At 56.5% G+C, this 15,103-nt stretch overlaps 1 protein-coding gene across 5 annotated transcripts in view; it reads left to right on the forward strand.

Annotated features, from left to right (window-relative positions):
* Nucleotides 1–3,325: 3,325 nt before the first annotated feature.
* The window catches only part of CAMTA2 (calmodulin binding transcription activator 2), a 40,669-nt gene continuing 28,891 nt past the window's right edge, over nt 3,326–15,103 (forward strand). Inside the window, exons 1-7 of one of the 5 annotated variants that reach the window (XM_053259458.1) lie at nt 3,326–3,485; nt 4,346–4,458; nt 6,166–6,269; nt 11,085–11,152; nt 11,910–12,045; nt 12,712–12,783; nt 13,875–14,028. In XM_053259458.1, coding sequence (XP_053115433.1) covers nt 4,404–4,458; nt 6,166–6,269; nt 11,085–11,152; nt 11,910–12,045; nt 12,712–12,783; nt 13,875–14,028 — 589 coding nt within the window. In that variant the 5' untranslated portion in view covers nt 3,326–3,485; nt 4,346–4,403. Of the gene's footprint in view, nt 3,486–3,577; nt 3,715–4,345; nt 4,459–6,165; nt 6,270–11,084; nt 11,153–11,909; nt 12,046–12,711; nt 12,784–13,874; nt 14,029–15,103 lie in introns of those variants that run through there. The other 4 variants (XM_053259457.1, XM_053259456.1, XM_053259454.1 and 1 more) reach the window with 4 other exon arrangements.

Consider the following 15,103-nt stretch of genomic DNA (forward strand, 5'->3'; position numbering starts at 1 on the left):
CACATTTGCCTTGTGATCCTGCTTCTGAGATGTTTCCCCGCTGGCATGCCTGCATCCCAACCCTTCCATGCCTCGGGCTCTCAGAAGGGTTCCCATGCCCTTGGAAGGGAAGGGAACTGCCCCATACCTTTGGACCCAGAGGAGGGACTAGCCCAGGGCTGCTCAGCCTGAGGTCCCCAGATGTGGTTGGACTAGCACTCCTATCATCCCCAGCTCCACCCGCCAAAGGAGTTATAGTTCACATCTGGGGGCCCAAGGCTGAGAAGCCCTGGGCTGGGAGCAGGGCAAACACTCCTCCCTCTCCCTCCCTCCCTCTCTCTTCCTGAATGCTGGCTGGGCCCCAAAACCTTTGTCAAAGATGGAAAGCTCTGAGCTCCATGCAGACTTGAAACACAGGCCCCTCCGACCCTCACCAAAAGGCCTTGTAGGTCTTGCAAAACTGGAGAACTGATTGATGTCCTTTGCTCAAACTCCTGATGTTTTTAGCTTCCTGGTTTATACCAATTGTCTCTTCGCAAGGGGCAAATGCCCTCCAGCCTCTGCTCCCTCTTCCTGGGATCTCAAGGCACTCCTATGTACGCAATTCCGTGGAAGAGCATCTGCTTGTATGCAGAAGGTCCCAGCCCCAGCCCTTAGTGCCTCCAGGAAGCTGCCTGAAAGCCAGGAGAGCCCCTGCCCCGGAGAGCCCCTGCCAAGGGTCTTCGGCATATGGCAGCTTCCAGTGTCATCTATGGAGACCGGAGAGGCTCCCACACATTCTGGAGCCTGCAAATCCTGCTGTTTCTGGGCCTTCAGTGTCCCTACTTAGCCAGTGCTTGTCCCTCCCTCCTGCTGCCATCCATGCCTGGCTTTTGCCTCCAGGCAATGTTGTGATATCTGAACACCCGACACAGGCACAGGGAAGGAAAGAAGTTTGCCCAGTCACCCTCCCGCAAGATCTACAAGGTGTCCTTCCCAGTAACGGCCTGCCTGGCCAGGCCTCCCCTCCCACCCCCCTCATATTTGCTTCCCACTTGCTGCTGCAAGCACATGACCAAGGCAGTCTGCTGTGTCCAGGCTCACGATGTGGTTCATTCTGTACCCATCAGATCCACTCACCGGAGGGTTTCTTACACTCATGCCTACGCTTCTGCAGTCTTTCTCCACACCAGGGTCCTCCTAAGCACCAACAACAACCTCTTGTGTCACCTTGAAGACTGTTACTGCAGCATAAGTTTCCTTGGACTCGAGTCCATTTCATCGGGAAAATCAGGTGCAGTGCAGCGCCCAAGAGACTAAGCTGCAACTCAGGACTTCCCAGCCAGGTTCGAGCCTCACCTCGGCCATACAGCGATGCAAGTTGCTCCCTCTCGGCCTCAGCTGCCAGACGGGGGTAGCAACACTCCCCTTGCAGGGCTGTTGTGAGGATGAGCTCAAGAAGGTGAGACGCCTGAAAAACTTTGCATGATCAAAAGCATGATATCAATGCTTTTAGTAGTCGTCTGTCCTCTGGGGGTAGGCATACGTATATATGTGGGTGCAGCGGAGGAGGCTTGGACAACTGCAGCCTTCCAGCTGTTGGTGGACTACAATGCCCATAGCTCCTGACTACCGGCTACTGTAGCAGCGGGTGATGGAAGCTGTAGTTCAAGAACAGCTGGGGAGCAGAACTTTTGCAGCCCAGGTATAGAGAAAGGAAAACGCCATGTAAGCAGGGGTGCAAACGGGCCGTGGAAGTGGAAGAGATCCATCCGTCTGTGATAATTCTAGGTACAGCTGAAATGTGTTGTGGGTATAAAGCCCTGAACGGCTTGGGCCCAGGGAATTCCAGAGAGCGCCTTCTTCTTCATAAACCCCACTGCCTATTAAGATCATCGGGGCGGGGGGGAGGTCACACAGTGTGGTGACCCCAAACTGGGCCTTCTCTAGGGTTGCCCTGGGGCTCTGGAACACACTTCCAAGTGAAAACAGAACCTCCCCAACCCTGGTTGCCTTTAAACAACTTTTGAGAAAACACCTGTTTCCTCAGGCTTGTAGTTTAAGATGTTTTAATGTTAGTTTTATGGTAGTTCAAATCTGTTTTACATCATTTTTAGGTTTTGGCTGCTGTTTGTTGAAAGTGTACGCTGCCCTGAGATTCTAGATAGGGTGGCCCATAAAGATGGCAGACAATATTCCTAGCCTATACATTTATTTATTTTTAAATTTATTTTTATTTAAAACATTTATATACCGCCCAAAACGTGAGACTCCAGGCAGTTCCCAACAAAACAACAAAAACATCTTTTTGTTTTGTTTTTAAAAGATTAAAACATCCCAACAATTGAAATTCAAAATGTCAAAACGATTAGAAACTCAAATAAAACACTATCTGATGAAAAGCCTGGGGGACAAATGCGTCTGTGGTGCCCCATGAGCCGGTTCTCACGGTTCACACCTGAATGGGTGGCACCAGCGGGCCCCACCAGTCCTCATCCTGCCCCGCAACTGCGGCTGGGAACGGTCCCTGCACTCCTCTGAGGCTACTGCTGGGTGGTCACAGGCAGGCCGACCCCTTGGCCCCACTGCGCACCTTGCAGGCCCCCCCAGGTCCTCTTGGACTACAACTCCCATCACCCATGGAAGCTTCTGCTACAATACAGTTTTAAGGGGCCACAAGGGGTTGGCATCTCTTTGGGACTGGTGTGTGTGTGGAGGGGGGGCGGGTTGCTTCCCAATGCGAGAGCAATGGAGTCTGGGGGTGATGATGCGGGCGACCCTTGCCAGCAGGGAGTGCTGCTGAACTCGGTCTGGGTGGGGAAGCCTTGCCTTTTCTGCCCCCCGGGGGGGGCTGGGGGGGGCGCTGGGCAGGCAAGCCACGCAGCCAGCTGGGGGTTCCTTCCCGGAGGGAGAGAGACCCCAGGTGCCCCGATTCGAGATGCCTCTCCCTGCTTGGTCCCCCTCGGGGGCGGGGCGGGCGGGGGGCTCCTGGCGGAGATTCCTCCCCGCCCCCGCCCCCCCCCCGGCTGGCTGGCTGGCCGGCCGGCCGCTGCCCGGCAGGTGGGGGCTGGAGCTGCCTGGCGAGTTGCGGGGCGTGCGTGGGGATTTCCCCAGGCAGGCAGGCAGGCAGGCAGGCTCTCGCCAGCCCCGGCCACGCACCGCCAGGCCGAGCCCGGCTCTGGGAGCGCGGGGGGCGGGAGCCGAGCCGCCGCTGGGGCCATCCGGGCGGCCCTGGGGCTCCGGCCTCCCGCGGGGGGCCTCCGTCCGGGGGAGCTGCCCATGCCCGGCCCGCCGCCGCCGCGCCTGCCTCCTCCGCCTCCTGCGCGCTGAGCTCAGACGCTGCCGGGCCGGGCCACGGCGAGCTGTCACCGCTCGGGGCGGAGCGCAGCGCAGCGCAGCGCAGGGGGAGAGGAGGGAGGAGGAGGAGGAGGAAGGGGCCGAGCCAGGCGCAGCCGGCGCGGGGAGAATGGCGGCCGGCGGCCGAGCCCGAGCGGCGGCGGCGGCAGCGGCAGCCCCGGCAGCAGCAGGTGCGCGCCCCAGCCAGCCGCGCCGGGAGGGAGCGCGCCGCCTCCTCCCCCGCCGGGCCGTGGGCGCCCCCCCCCGCCCAGCCCCTCCCGCAGCAGCCCTGGGCACGGCGGCGGGCAGCGCGGCCTGGCGGGGAGGGGGCGAGAGGCGAGCGGGGCGGGCGCCCCCGTCTCCCCGGCAGGGGCGGCCAGCGGGAGCAGCGGGGCACCCGGCGGGCGGAGACCTGGGCAGGTGCGGGGCTGGCGGCGGGAGGAGGCGGCAGGCAGGCAGGCAGGCGTGGAGCTGGAGGAGGGCCGGGCTGGGCCGCGGCTGGCCGGGGGCGAGAGGGGCCCCTGCGGGGCTGGGCGGCGGGCAGCGCCGGAGCATCCAGGGCTGCGGCCGCTGCGCCTGTTCCGAAGAGGGAGCCCCGAGGGGGGCCTGCCAGGAGAGGCGGCGGCTCTTGGAGGGGCGTCTCCTGTGTGCCCAGGGGGGCTGCAGGGGGCCTCCAGGCAGGCGGGCGGGCGGGCGGCAAGGAGAGGGGCCCCCTGGGAGGGGCAAGAGGGTCTCTGCAGAGCAGGCAGGCAGGCGGACACAGACACCCCCCACCTGCAGATGCCGGTGGCACTGAGCGCTGCAGGTGCGCCATTGGTGGTGGTGGCGGGGCTTCCCCACAGGTGCTCCAGGGAAGGGGGTGCTGCCGGGGGGGGGTGTGAGAAGTGAGGGGTGCCAAGGGGACGCGTGAGGAGTCTGCTGTGAGCAATTTTACAGGGTGCCGGGGGGGGGGGGCTGAAGAGGCAGTGGGCCCCGCCTGCCTGGAGGTGACTGTCTGTTATCCAACCGGCTTTGCTCTCTTCCATCCCCTGCCCCTCTGCCACCTCTCCAGGGCTGATCCTGAGCTCCAGGTGCCCCCGTCTGAGTCCCCCACCAGGCCGAGAACTCTAATGCTGTCACCGTGCAAAGCCCTAAAGATGAACAGGGAAACTACGGAGGTATCTGGTGAGTTGGGCATCTTCTTGCCGCCTCCCTCGCCCTTCCGAGCCAAGGCGCTCAGCCTGCTGAGGCGGAATCCAGCACCACTCAGGATCCGCCTGCTCTCCCTCTCCCTCCCCTTTGCCCATTCACAGGGGCAGGCCATGTCCCTCTGTGGCAGGGGGGGGTGGGCCTTTTTGTTCGTGGCACCCACCCTTGGACCACTGCCCCCAGGGACATCCGCTCGCCCCTTTCCTGGGTGTGATTCTTCTGTCTCCAGGCAAAGGCTTTTTCACAATTCCAGGCGGCTTTTCTGGACCAGCTCACTCAACGGCTGTTCTGAGGGCGTTCTGAACCCCCCCCCCCCGTGACATTGCTGCTGGGTGCTGCGTTTGTGCTGTTGTGGCGGATGGTTCCTTCATGTCTTGATTGGCTGGAATGCTATATTGGGGCTCTTTGGTAGTTTCATCTGGGGCCAGGGGCTGCTCTGGCCCGCAATGGGATGTGTGCACTTCAAAAGACCATACATGGAGGCACAAATACTGTTGCTGTGAGAATCGACCTGAGGACCTGGGCTTACATTAGAAGCTGTGTTCTGCTGAGTCAGACCCTGGGTCCATCTAGCTCAGCATTGGCTCAGACTGGCAGCAGCTTCTCCAAGGTTGCAGGCAGGAGCCTGCCAGGGAGTGAAGCTGGCACCTTCTGCATGCCAAGCAGATGGTCTGCCCCTAAGCGAGGGCCTCATCCCCTCAGGGGGAATGTCTCAACAGGAGACAATGCTCACATGCAGTCACCCATGCAGATGCAAACCAAGGCAAACCCTGCTTAGCAAACCTGTGCTCACTGCCCCAAGACCCGCAGTCCTCCTTGTTTCACCCGAGTAGTGTCTACAGCTTGATCTATAGAGGCCAACAAATGAGGCCGGAAGGAGTGCCCTGCAAGATCAGACTGAGCTGGGTCCCTCTCTTCCAGCATCCTGCTTTCTCTGCCCCCCCCCCCCCCGCCGAGGCCAGCCAGGTGTCTTGAGGAGGGTAGCAGTCCTCTCTCACTGCTTCTTCTCCAGCGATGGGCCTTCGGAAGTAGAATACCTCTGAATATGAAGGCACCACACAGCCATCCTGTCTAACAGCCGAGTTGCCTCGGCTTGTAACCATCGCCACATTTTGTGGCAGGAAATTCCATAGGCTAATTTCACGTGGTCTGAAAAAGAACTTCCTTTTTCTCTGTCCGGTTGGTTACATTTGTTGACGCTGGACTCTTGTAGTATGGGAAATGGAGGAGGTGTGTCTGTCCACTTTCTCCACACCACCATGCAGAATGTCAAGAACCTCCATCATGTCCTCTTGTTTAGTTTGCTTTTTAAACGAAAGCCCTGTTTGGTTGATTATTCTGTTTTTAAAGGGGAGTTTGCCTTTCCTTGCAAGGAAGTGGAATGCTCTGCCCCACTTCCGCTGCTGGGGCAGGGTGGCAGGATCGCCTCTCTGCAGTCCCTCCCGTCAAAAGCCGGGGGGGGGGGCTCCTTGGCCCAACCCTCTGCCTGCTTTGCGCCGCCTCCCTGGCTGGAGGGGTTTGTTCGCTTGCAGAAACAGGGACTCTCCCGCTTGCCTCCTCCCCAGCGGTCCTTTCTGTCCTACCCCTTCGGGACTTGGCCGTCTCCTGTCGTGTAAAGCTCTCCCTGTGGGTCTGGGCCCCCAAGCCCGTGTCTCATGGTCTGCCTGTCTCCCCCCCTTCCAGAAAACAGCCACCACCTGAAGGTCTTCCTGCCCAAGAAGCTGGTGGATTGCGTGCCCAAGTGCCCTGCTCTGCCCAAGGAGCGTCTGCGCTGGAACACCAACGAGGTGGGAGGCCGGGCCGGCGGGGGCTGCTTCGGGCCACGTGCTGGGAGAGCGTTCTGGGCCTGGGAAGCCCCCAGCGGGTGGGGCGTATCCCCCGAGTCCACCCAGTGCGGCCTGCTGTGGGGAGCAGGTCTCTGTCTTGCTTCCCAGGATCACTGGGGCTGCCAACAGAGGGATGGCCCATCACAGCACTTGAAGGCACAGTGGGAGGGCTCTTAGGCCAAGACGGGGGAAACAAAGTTGGGTGCAATTCCAAGGACTTTATTTATAAAAATGTATGTTTTTATTCTGGCTTCCAGTCTAAGCCTCTTGAGGCAGCTGGCAGCATTTTACCACAATGACTGTATTGAAATCATGGCTATTGAAACAAGGAAATACTGAAACTGTCACAGTTGGTAGTCAGCAATAAAACAGCCGTGAGATCAAATGAGAAGGCCATCAAAAACTCAGAGAAAATAAAGCCATCTTTGCAGTGTGTAAAAAAACACAGTGAGGGTGGATGCCTGGCGGACTGCTGGGGGCAGGGAGTTCCAAAGGCCAGTGTGTTGGGGGGAGGGGGGTCACCCTTACTTCTTGCAGTTCCTGGAAGGAGGAACTTGTCAAAACGTGGTTGGAGTCTTGTAACCCCTTGAAGCCAAACGATCTCTTAGCGGCAGGAGCTTTTGTCTCTCTCCATCTTCTTCGTCACGGGGCACAAAGTTCACAGGAGGGCAACTGAGGCAGTGCAGGGCCTGGAAATGGAGTCCTATGAGGAATGGTGGGAGGAGCAGCTGGGGATGTTTAGTCTGGAGAAGAGGACCCCGTGGGCATACGAGAGCCATCTTTGAATAGCTGGAGGGCTGTCACGGAGGAGGAGGAGGAGGAGCAGGCTTGTTCTCTGTGGCTCCCAAGGGTGGGACCAGCACCAGCAGTGGGTGCTGCTAGCATTTGGCTAGACGGGAGCTGGAATTCCCCAGCTGCAGGAGTCCAGCAGAGCAGCCTTGCTGGGGATCGGGCCTGAGGCCTTTCGGCTGCTGCTGCCTTGCGCAGCGGTGAGCTTGCTCTCCCTGGCCATCTCCAGCCGTGGGCTGGATGGCCGCCTGCCGCCAGGGGTGCTGTCAGCAGACTTCCAGTCCAGCCGCCTGCTCAGGGCAGAAGCCCTCCGGGGCCCCTTCCCGCTCCAGCACTCTGGGGTTCTGCACAAGTGTTGTTTGCGTGTGACTACACCAGGCGTGGGATTTCTGGCCTCCCTGCTGCACTTGTCTGTGAGTTGGTTGTGCTCCACCCATGCAAAGGCCCAGATTGTGGAAGGCTCTCGCTCCCCGTGGCGGTGGCTCCCTCCAGCCCGGCCGGCCTCCTCCTGTGCCTTCTTGGGGCTTGGACTACTGTGCTGATGTGCTCTTGTGGTGGTTTCACATGCATCCCTCTCTCGCGCGCGCGCGGTGTGAGATGCTGATTTTAGTGTGTGCGTGCATGTTTTTTTTAAATTTTATGAAGCTCATTCACACAACCGTGAACTGGATAAGACAAACGTCCTGCCCCCCACTTCAGAAGCTGGGTGCCCCCCGCCCGATTTCCGGCCGCGTGCTTGTGAAAACCTGCCAAGCAGTCTTCCCTCGAACAGGAATTCCCAGATGTTGTTGACTACAGCTTCCATAATCCACAAGCAAAAGCCATTGAAGCTGGGGATTCTGGGAGTTGTAGTTAACTGCACCTGGAAATCCCTGTGAATTCAGTCAGTCTTTATTGTTACGGTCACCAACCAGAACAAAAAGTCAACAAATAAAAATTTAAAAATTAGGATACAATGTATCAATATCAATAAAATGGATATTATAAATTAAAACAATAAAATCCCCTTATTAATCCATGTTAGAGGCAACACCGCTGCTGAGGTGCTCAGCCTCAACTGGGGAGGAGGGTTTTTCCTCCTTCCTTGTTCAGAAGTTGGGGATGGAACCTGGGCAGATCACGTGCCCATAGTAGGCAGTCCTGCTCCCCACCTCCTGCCTAGAATCCAGGAGAAATACGATTCCAAGCACACAACCGAAAACTGGGAGCGCACCCAGCCCCCAAAGCTGAGTAGGAGCCTAGTCTGACCCAGTCTGCCGTCTTCTGAACCAGTGTCCCCTCTAACAGAGATTCCCAGATGTTGTTGACTACGATCCATAATCCCCAAGCAAAAGGCATTGCAGCTGGGGATTCTGGGAGTTGTCAACAACATCTGGGAATCCTTGTTAGAGGGAACACTAGTCTGAACAATCCTATCGTCTTTAATTTTAGTGTGTGTTAGCCACCTTGTGGTTTTATATAATCAAGTGGGATATAAATATAAATAATATGTATTTTCAAGACAGCTCCACAAAATTTATTTATTTTATGGATTTACTAGTAAAACGGCTTCCAGTTTGCAAGCGTATTAATGGCTGATCTTACTGGGACTCTAGTCTTTTCCTAACTCTGTGAGCTCTGACGTCCTCATGCTTTCCAATGGGAGGGTTTTCCTAGATTTTCTGGGGAAGTAATTATTTTTCTGGGGTTTTGGATTTTTTTGAATGTCTGAGTGAGGTCTGGAACCTACCTTCAAAAATGTCATGTTTATATCTTTTTGGTTATGGTTGTCAGGTCCAGATGGAGAAAAAAATCAATATCTATCACCAAAAAGGTAGAAAAGATAGGATGCTTTTCACACACAAAAAGTCTCAACTTTGCATAAAATTTGCATATGTGTATTGGAAACATAGGAAACTGCCATATACTGAGTCAGACCATTGGTCTATCTTGCTCAGTATTGTCTTCACAGACTGGCTGTGGCTTCTCCCAGGTTGCAGGCAGGAATCTCTCTCAGCCCTATCCTGGTGATGCTGCCAAGGAGGGCACTTGGAGCCTAGATGCTCTTCCCAGAGCAGCCCCATTATCCCCTAAGGGGAATCTCTTCCAGTGCTCACACATCAAGTCTCCCATTCAGATGCAACCAGGGCAGACCCTGCTTAGCTATGGGGACAAGTCATGCAGGCTGCCACAAGACCAGCTCTCCTCCCTGGTATGATAAATGCATATTTTGATAAAAATGTGATAATTTGAGAATAAATACAGCTCACCACTGTGAAGCTGGTGACTAGAGATGTGCACGGAATGAGGCGGGGGAAGTTTGAAGGCTGGGGGTTTGACTTTAAGGGCAGGGGAGGGTGCACTACCCCTCCCTCCACTCCCTCCCCCCCGCCGGTGCTCCATTAGCAAAGGGTCTGTCGTGGTGGCAGCATCCCTTCCTGCCTCCCCATCCCCTCGTTGGACCGTCCGTCACCGGAAGTACCCAACGTGCCTGCACGTGTTGGCGCACGCGCACGTCATGTTCACGCACCCGACATGCATGCTTGTGAGCGTGACGTGCCTCCGCCGACACACGCACGCGTGTCGGGTACTTCTGGTGACATAGGATCCGATGAGGGGATGGGTGGCAGGGAGGGACGCCCTGAGGGACCCTTTGCTAACGGGGTGCCATCGGGGGGAAAGCGGAGGGAGGGGTAAGTGCACCCTCCCCCGCCCTTGAAGTCAACCACCACCCCACCTTTGAACCGGTTTGGAGGCCCATACAGGCCGGTTCTTTACGCATCCCTGCTCCGCCTGCTGTCTAGGGGCAGAGTTCTCAAGGCCCCTCCTCCTGGGCTGTAGAATAATCTCCTGGTTCGGCTGACCACACACACAGTCCTCTGTCCTCCCGGGCATGGGTCACCCGGCCTGCTCTCCCCAGCCCGGCCGGCAACTTTGCCTCTTGGCTCGGGGCAGGGGAGCCCGCTCGCTCCCACGGCAGCCCCTTGGCATGCTGGTGCAGCGGTGCGTGCCCGCTCTCCCGCTCGCTTGCTCTTCTCTGCCACTGCAAACATGCCTGGGCTGCTCCTCAACAGAAGGTTCCACAGGGGTTTTCAAAGCAAAACAGAGAAGAAGATAAGATGCTGCCCTGTCCCCAAAGGGCTCACAGTCTAGAAAGAAACGCAAGGTTGCATCGGAAGCAGCCACGGAAGGAGGGGCTGTGCTGGGGTTGGAGGCGGCCAGATTTAGGCACAAGCTCAGGAAGACGCAGCTTCGAGCCCCGCGTGATCTGAGGGGCCGCCTCTGAATGCCGAGGAAGGCTCAGTTTCAAGTCTGGTTGGGAAATAAAGCAGGGGGAAAGACTAAAATAGACATTATTGTTGTGATAAGACGAAATATATTCTTGTTTGGCAACACCATTATTTGTCATTCTGAGTTTGTAAATCTGTGCAGAAGTAACTGAGTTCTGTCTACGTTTATGGGACGTGGTTTAGACCAAGGCCCATGGTTACCGTTCGATGAATGTGGCTGTTGCCGTGAATGATGCTGGGGACAGGACATCTGACCCATTTTGCAATGCTGTGGGGCCTGTGGACCCTGAGGTAGCTTAGGGCCTCAGAAGGGGCTAAGCTGGCCCTGTCTCTAGATGTTGTACATCCTCAAACAACATAGAAGGTTCAAAGCAATAATCAAATGTAAAGACGGCTCACTGATCCGTTTGGGAGGCCTGTGGAGGTGGAGGGAGAGATTCCTGCCTTTGGCCAGGGCCGGTGGTGGGTCCCCTTCCCATTTCTGTGGCTCTGGCATCCACAGGGCTTTACGTTTTGATGTTCTTAATTTTTTGCCTGTGCTTTTTTTTTGGTAAACCGCCTTGAGACTTTGTAATAGGTGGTATAGGGAGGTATTAAATAAACCCTGTGTCGCCACCCCGCCTGAGCGTTGCTCATCAGGACCGTTCAGGCAGGAGGTGACGCGGTCCCCTTCCGAACTCTGCTGCGCTTTCACACGCTCCCTCTCTCTGTGTCTCAGGAGATTGCTTCCTATTTGATCACCTTTGAGAAGCACGATGAGTGGCTGTCCTGCTCCCCCAAGACCAGGTAGGAAGGAGGAGCCCCTTTGACTCAGGCCCCAGCTGGGGCAGGGGGCAGGAAGAAGGCACAGCCCCCTGCCGTGGAGGGAAACCCGCCTCTCGCTTTCTTCCAAAGATCCGTTTTATCGCGGGGATGTCCCTGTCGTGGCCTTGGCTTGGCTTTCTCCTCCAGAAGCCTTATTTTTTGCTCCCCGCGTCTCTTTTGTCCATTCCTACCCTACTTTTCCATCACATTATTATCTGAAGCATAGAACGTGTGAAAATGCAAACCAGTGATGCAGGAGAGGAGGGGCCGTCGCTCACTGGCAGGGCCCGGGGGAAATAGCTCTGCTCGCAGGTGGCAGGAAAAGGCCCTGGACTCCCGGGGGGCGCTGCGGCCAGTCAGAGCAGACACGATTCCCACGGCTGGTCTCAGGGTAGGCAAAGCCATCGCCCTCGTTCAGGAGTTGTGTGCAATCCCCATTTTGGGCCATGTGTCGGAGGCAGGGAGGTTGATTGTGAGCGAAGCCCCAGCTGGGTGGGATGGTTTTTCTTCCTACCTGGTTCCAAAGCCGGGGGCAGAATCTGGGGAGGGCAGGCTTGTCCTACGCAGCTGGGGCGGAGCTCACCACCCAGCGCCTGGCCTCCGGCCTTCTTTTTAGCGGGCCCAGCTCCCGGATTAGGGCCGGAGGCGTCTCCTCCGCTGATGCCAGTCGTGCACGGTGCCCTCCGATCCAAGGTCTGACTCGGAATGCAGCAGCTGCCTCTGCTCCTCTCTCTGGCAGGCCTCAGAACGGCTCCATCATCCTATACAACCGGAAGAAGGTGAAATACCGGAAGGATGGCTATTGCTGGAAGAAACGGAAGGACGGCAAGACCACCCGCGAGGACCACATGAAGCTGAAAGTGAAAGGTGTAGAGGTAGGGCAGGGGCGGGAAAGCAGCCGGGACAAGGTGGGGAGAGAAGACTGTAAAATTGACCTTGGTGTGGAGAGAGAGAGAGAGGTTTTCTTCCTCTCTTTCATAACCCTAGGATTTGGGTCATTCCATGAAATTGATGGAAAGTAGATTCAGGACAAACCAAAGAGAGTATTTTTTCACACAGTTCCTGGGGAGCTTGTGGAACTCCCTGCCACTTGATGTGATGATGGCCTCTAGCTTAGATGGCTTTCAAAGATGGCTTTGACAAATTTGCCGAGAGGTTTATCAGCAGCTCTTAGTTATGGGGGCCTGATGGTTCCTCCCTGTCCAGAGGCTTGGCCGCAAGCATGGGGGAGAGCTCCTGGCTCCCTGCCTTGATTGTGGGCTTCCCGTGTGGGAGTCTGGCCAGCCACAGTGGGGAGAAGCAGGATGCTGGCGGGATGGGACGGGCCTTCTGGGTCTGATTCAGCATGCAGGCTCTTCCGGGGTGTCGGGTCAAAGAGGAAAGGTTGCCGAGGTCTGGGCAGCCATGGTGGCTTTGGGAGGTGAGGCCCACACAGTGCCAACCTGCTTGGTGGGGAGCTGAGCAATGCAGCTTGTTCTGGGGAGGAGGAGTCCTGAGGGCAGAGCGCAGCCCCAACCCACCTCTCTCTCTCTCCCACGCAGTGTCTCTACGGCTGCTATGTCCACTCCTCCATCGTCCCTACATTCCATCGGCGCTGCTATTGGCTGCTGCAGGTACGTGCCAGGGGACTGGATGGGGCCTGCCCCACAGGGAAACCGGAAGGAGCAACCCTGGCCCCACGACTTGCCTTGAGCTGGAGCGGGCAGCAGTCGGGGTTCAGATCCCTGCCCAGCCACGAAGATCACTGTGAGGCTTTGGGCAAGCCACTCTCTCTCTCCCTCTCCTGCCTCGCAGGGTTGCTGTGAGGATGTTTTGTTGGTGTGTTTTGTTCCGAGTGCTTATATACTGCCCCCAGCCTGTGTCTCCAGGCAGTGTACGGAGCTCAAAACACGAAACACGAACTTAAGACAAGCAAAGTAATGCAAAGCCATGCAGACATTTTAAGGATAAAATTGGAAGGGGAACCCTGGAGCCCTGAGGGTCACCCTGAGCTCCTTGGAGGCAGGGCCGGAAGAAAAGAGTGGGGCAGAGGAAAGGGGTCATGCCCCCCCCCCGGAGAGAAATGGCTCCTTCAGTCTTCCTGGGCAGCAAGAAATGTGGGTAGGATGCCCCTGTTCAGAGTCCGCTGCCTCCCTCCCTCAGAGCAGGACCCCGTCTCAGCCCAGGGGCAAGTTGGGAGAGGGGCTTGCCCAAAGCCGCACTGGGAGTCCCGGGGGGGGGGCTCCTCTCCCCCAGACTGGAGCCCCGAGAGACGCTCCTGCCGGAAGTGGCCTTCCTGTCAGTTTTCTTGGGGTGGGTGGGAATTGTTTTTGCTCCTTGCTGTGTCCAGTGGGGGCCCTCTTGGACTCCCCCCCCCACTTCTTGCAGTGACTCGGGGGTCACCTGGCTCACAGGCTGGCTTGCAATAGCTTCTTGTCAGGGCTGGGAATCTCCAGGAGTTAATTCCAAATCAGTTCTAGTGCCAGGAGTTAGACCTGGGCCATGTGAACTGAGAGGAAGGACGCGAAAAGGGGTGCAATGGAGCATGGGCAGAGTGCCTCCACCAGAAGAACACCCCCTGGGCCTGCACAGTAGGGGTCATGTGCGCGTGAAGGAAGAGGCTACCAGGCCAGAGGGCTTGACCTCCAAGTGGGTTCTGCCCCCAGAGGACCTTGCCCATCCCTTGGGAGAGCCTCCTGCTCAGTCCTCTTTCCTCCCCCTCTAGAATCCGGATATTGTGCTGGTCCACTACCTGAATGTCCCAGCCATTGAGGACTGTGGGAAGATCTGCGGGCCCGTCTTGTGCTCCATCAACAGTGACCGCAAGGAGTGGCTGAAGTGGTCGAAGGACGAGCTGGTTGGCCAGCTGAAACCCATGTGTAAGGGGCAGCCGGTGGGCCAGGGGCCAGCAAGACCGCTGGGGGCTGTGTGGGTGCAGTGTTGTGACGGGGGTGCTTGGAAGGGACGGGGGGAGGGAAGGCCCAGGGGAGGGTGCGACATCGCGGGGAGCCGAGGGGACGCGTCTCTAAAGTTGAATTCATAGGAACCTAGGAAGCTGCCATATACTGAGTCAGACCATTGGTCCATCTAGCTCAGTATTGCCTTCACAGACTGGCAGTGGCTTCTCCAAGGTTGCAGGCAGGAGCCTGTCTCAGCCCTGTCTTGGAGAAGCTGGGAGAGATCCAGCGTGGTGTAGTGGTTGGAGTGCTGGACTAGGACCAGGGAGACCCGAGTTCCAATCCCCATTCAGCCATGAGACTAGCTGGGTGACTCTGGGCCAGTCACTTCTCTCTCAGCCTAACCTACTTCTCAGGGTTGTTGTGAGGAGAAACTTAAGTATGTAGTACACTGCTCTGGGCTCCTTGGAGGCAGAGCAGGATATAAAATGTAAGAAATAAATAAATTAAAATAAAATAAAAACTTGGAACCTAGATGCTCTTCCCAGAGCGGCTCCATCCCCTGCGGGGAATATCTTATAGGGCTCACACATCAAGTCTCCCCTTCATATGCAACCAGGGCAGATCCTGCTTAGCTAGGGGGACAAGTCATGCTTGCTACCACAAGACCAGCTCTCCTCTGTCCGGAGCTAATTGCCACAAGGTTTTTAAATTATTTATTATTTGTTTGTTTGTTTAACACATTTCTATACCACCCAAAACTCACGTCTCTGGGCGGTTTACAACAAGCAAACCAACAAAAATTTAAAACATTCGTTAAAATAAATGACAGAAAACTTAAAACAGTCGTTAAAACAAAATAAATGCTATAGTAAAAGTTAAAACATTACAACAATTTAAATTTTAAAACAGCATTTAAAAACGATGTTAAAACTGTTCAAACAATATTTAATTAAAAGCCTGGGTGAATCGGTGTGTCTTTAAAGACTTTTTAAAAGTTGTCAGAGACAGGGAGGCTCTTTCTTCCGCAGGCACACAGTTCCTATGTGGTTCCTGG

This window comes from Hemicordylus capensis, chromosome 6 (genome assembly GCF_027244095.1).
Source record: "Hemicordylus capensis ecotype Gifberg chromosome 6, rHemCap1.1.pri, whole genome shotgun sequence".
Taxonomy (NCBI): Eukaryota; Metazoa; Chordata; class Lepidosauria; order Squamata; family Cordylidae; genus Hemicordylus; species Hemicordylus capensis.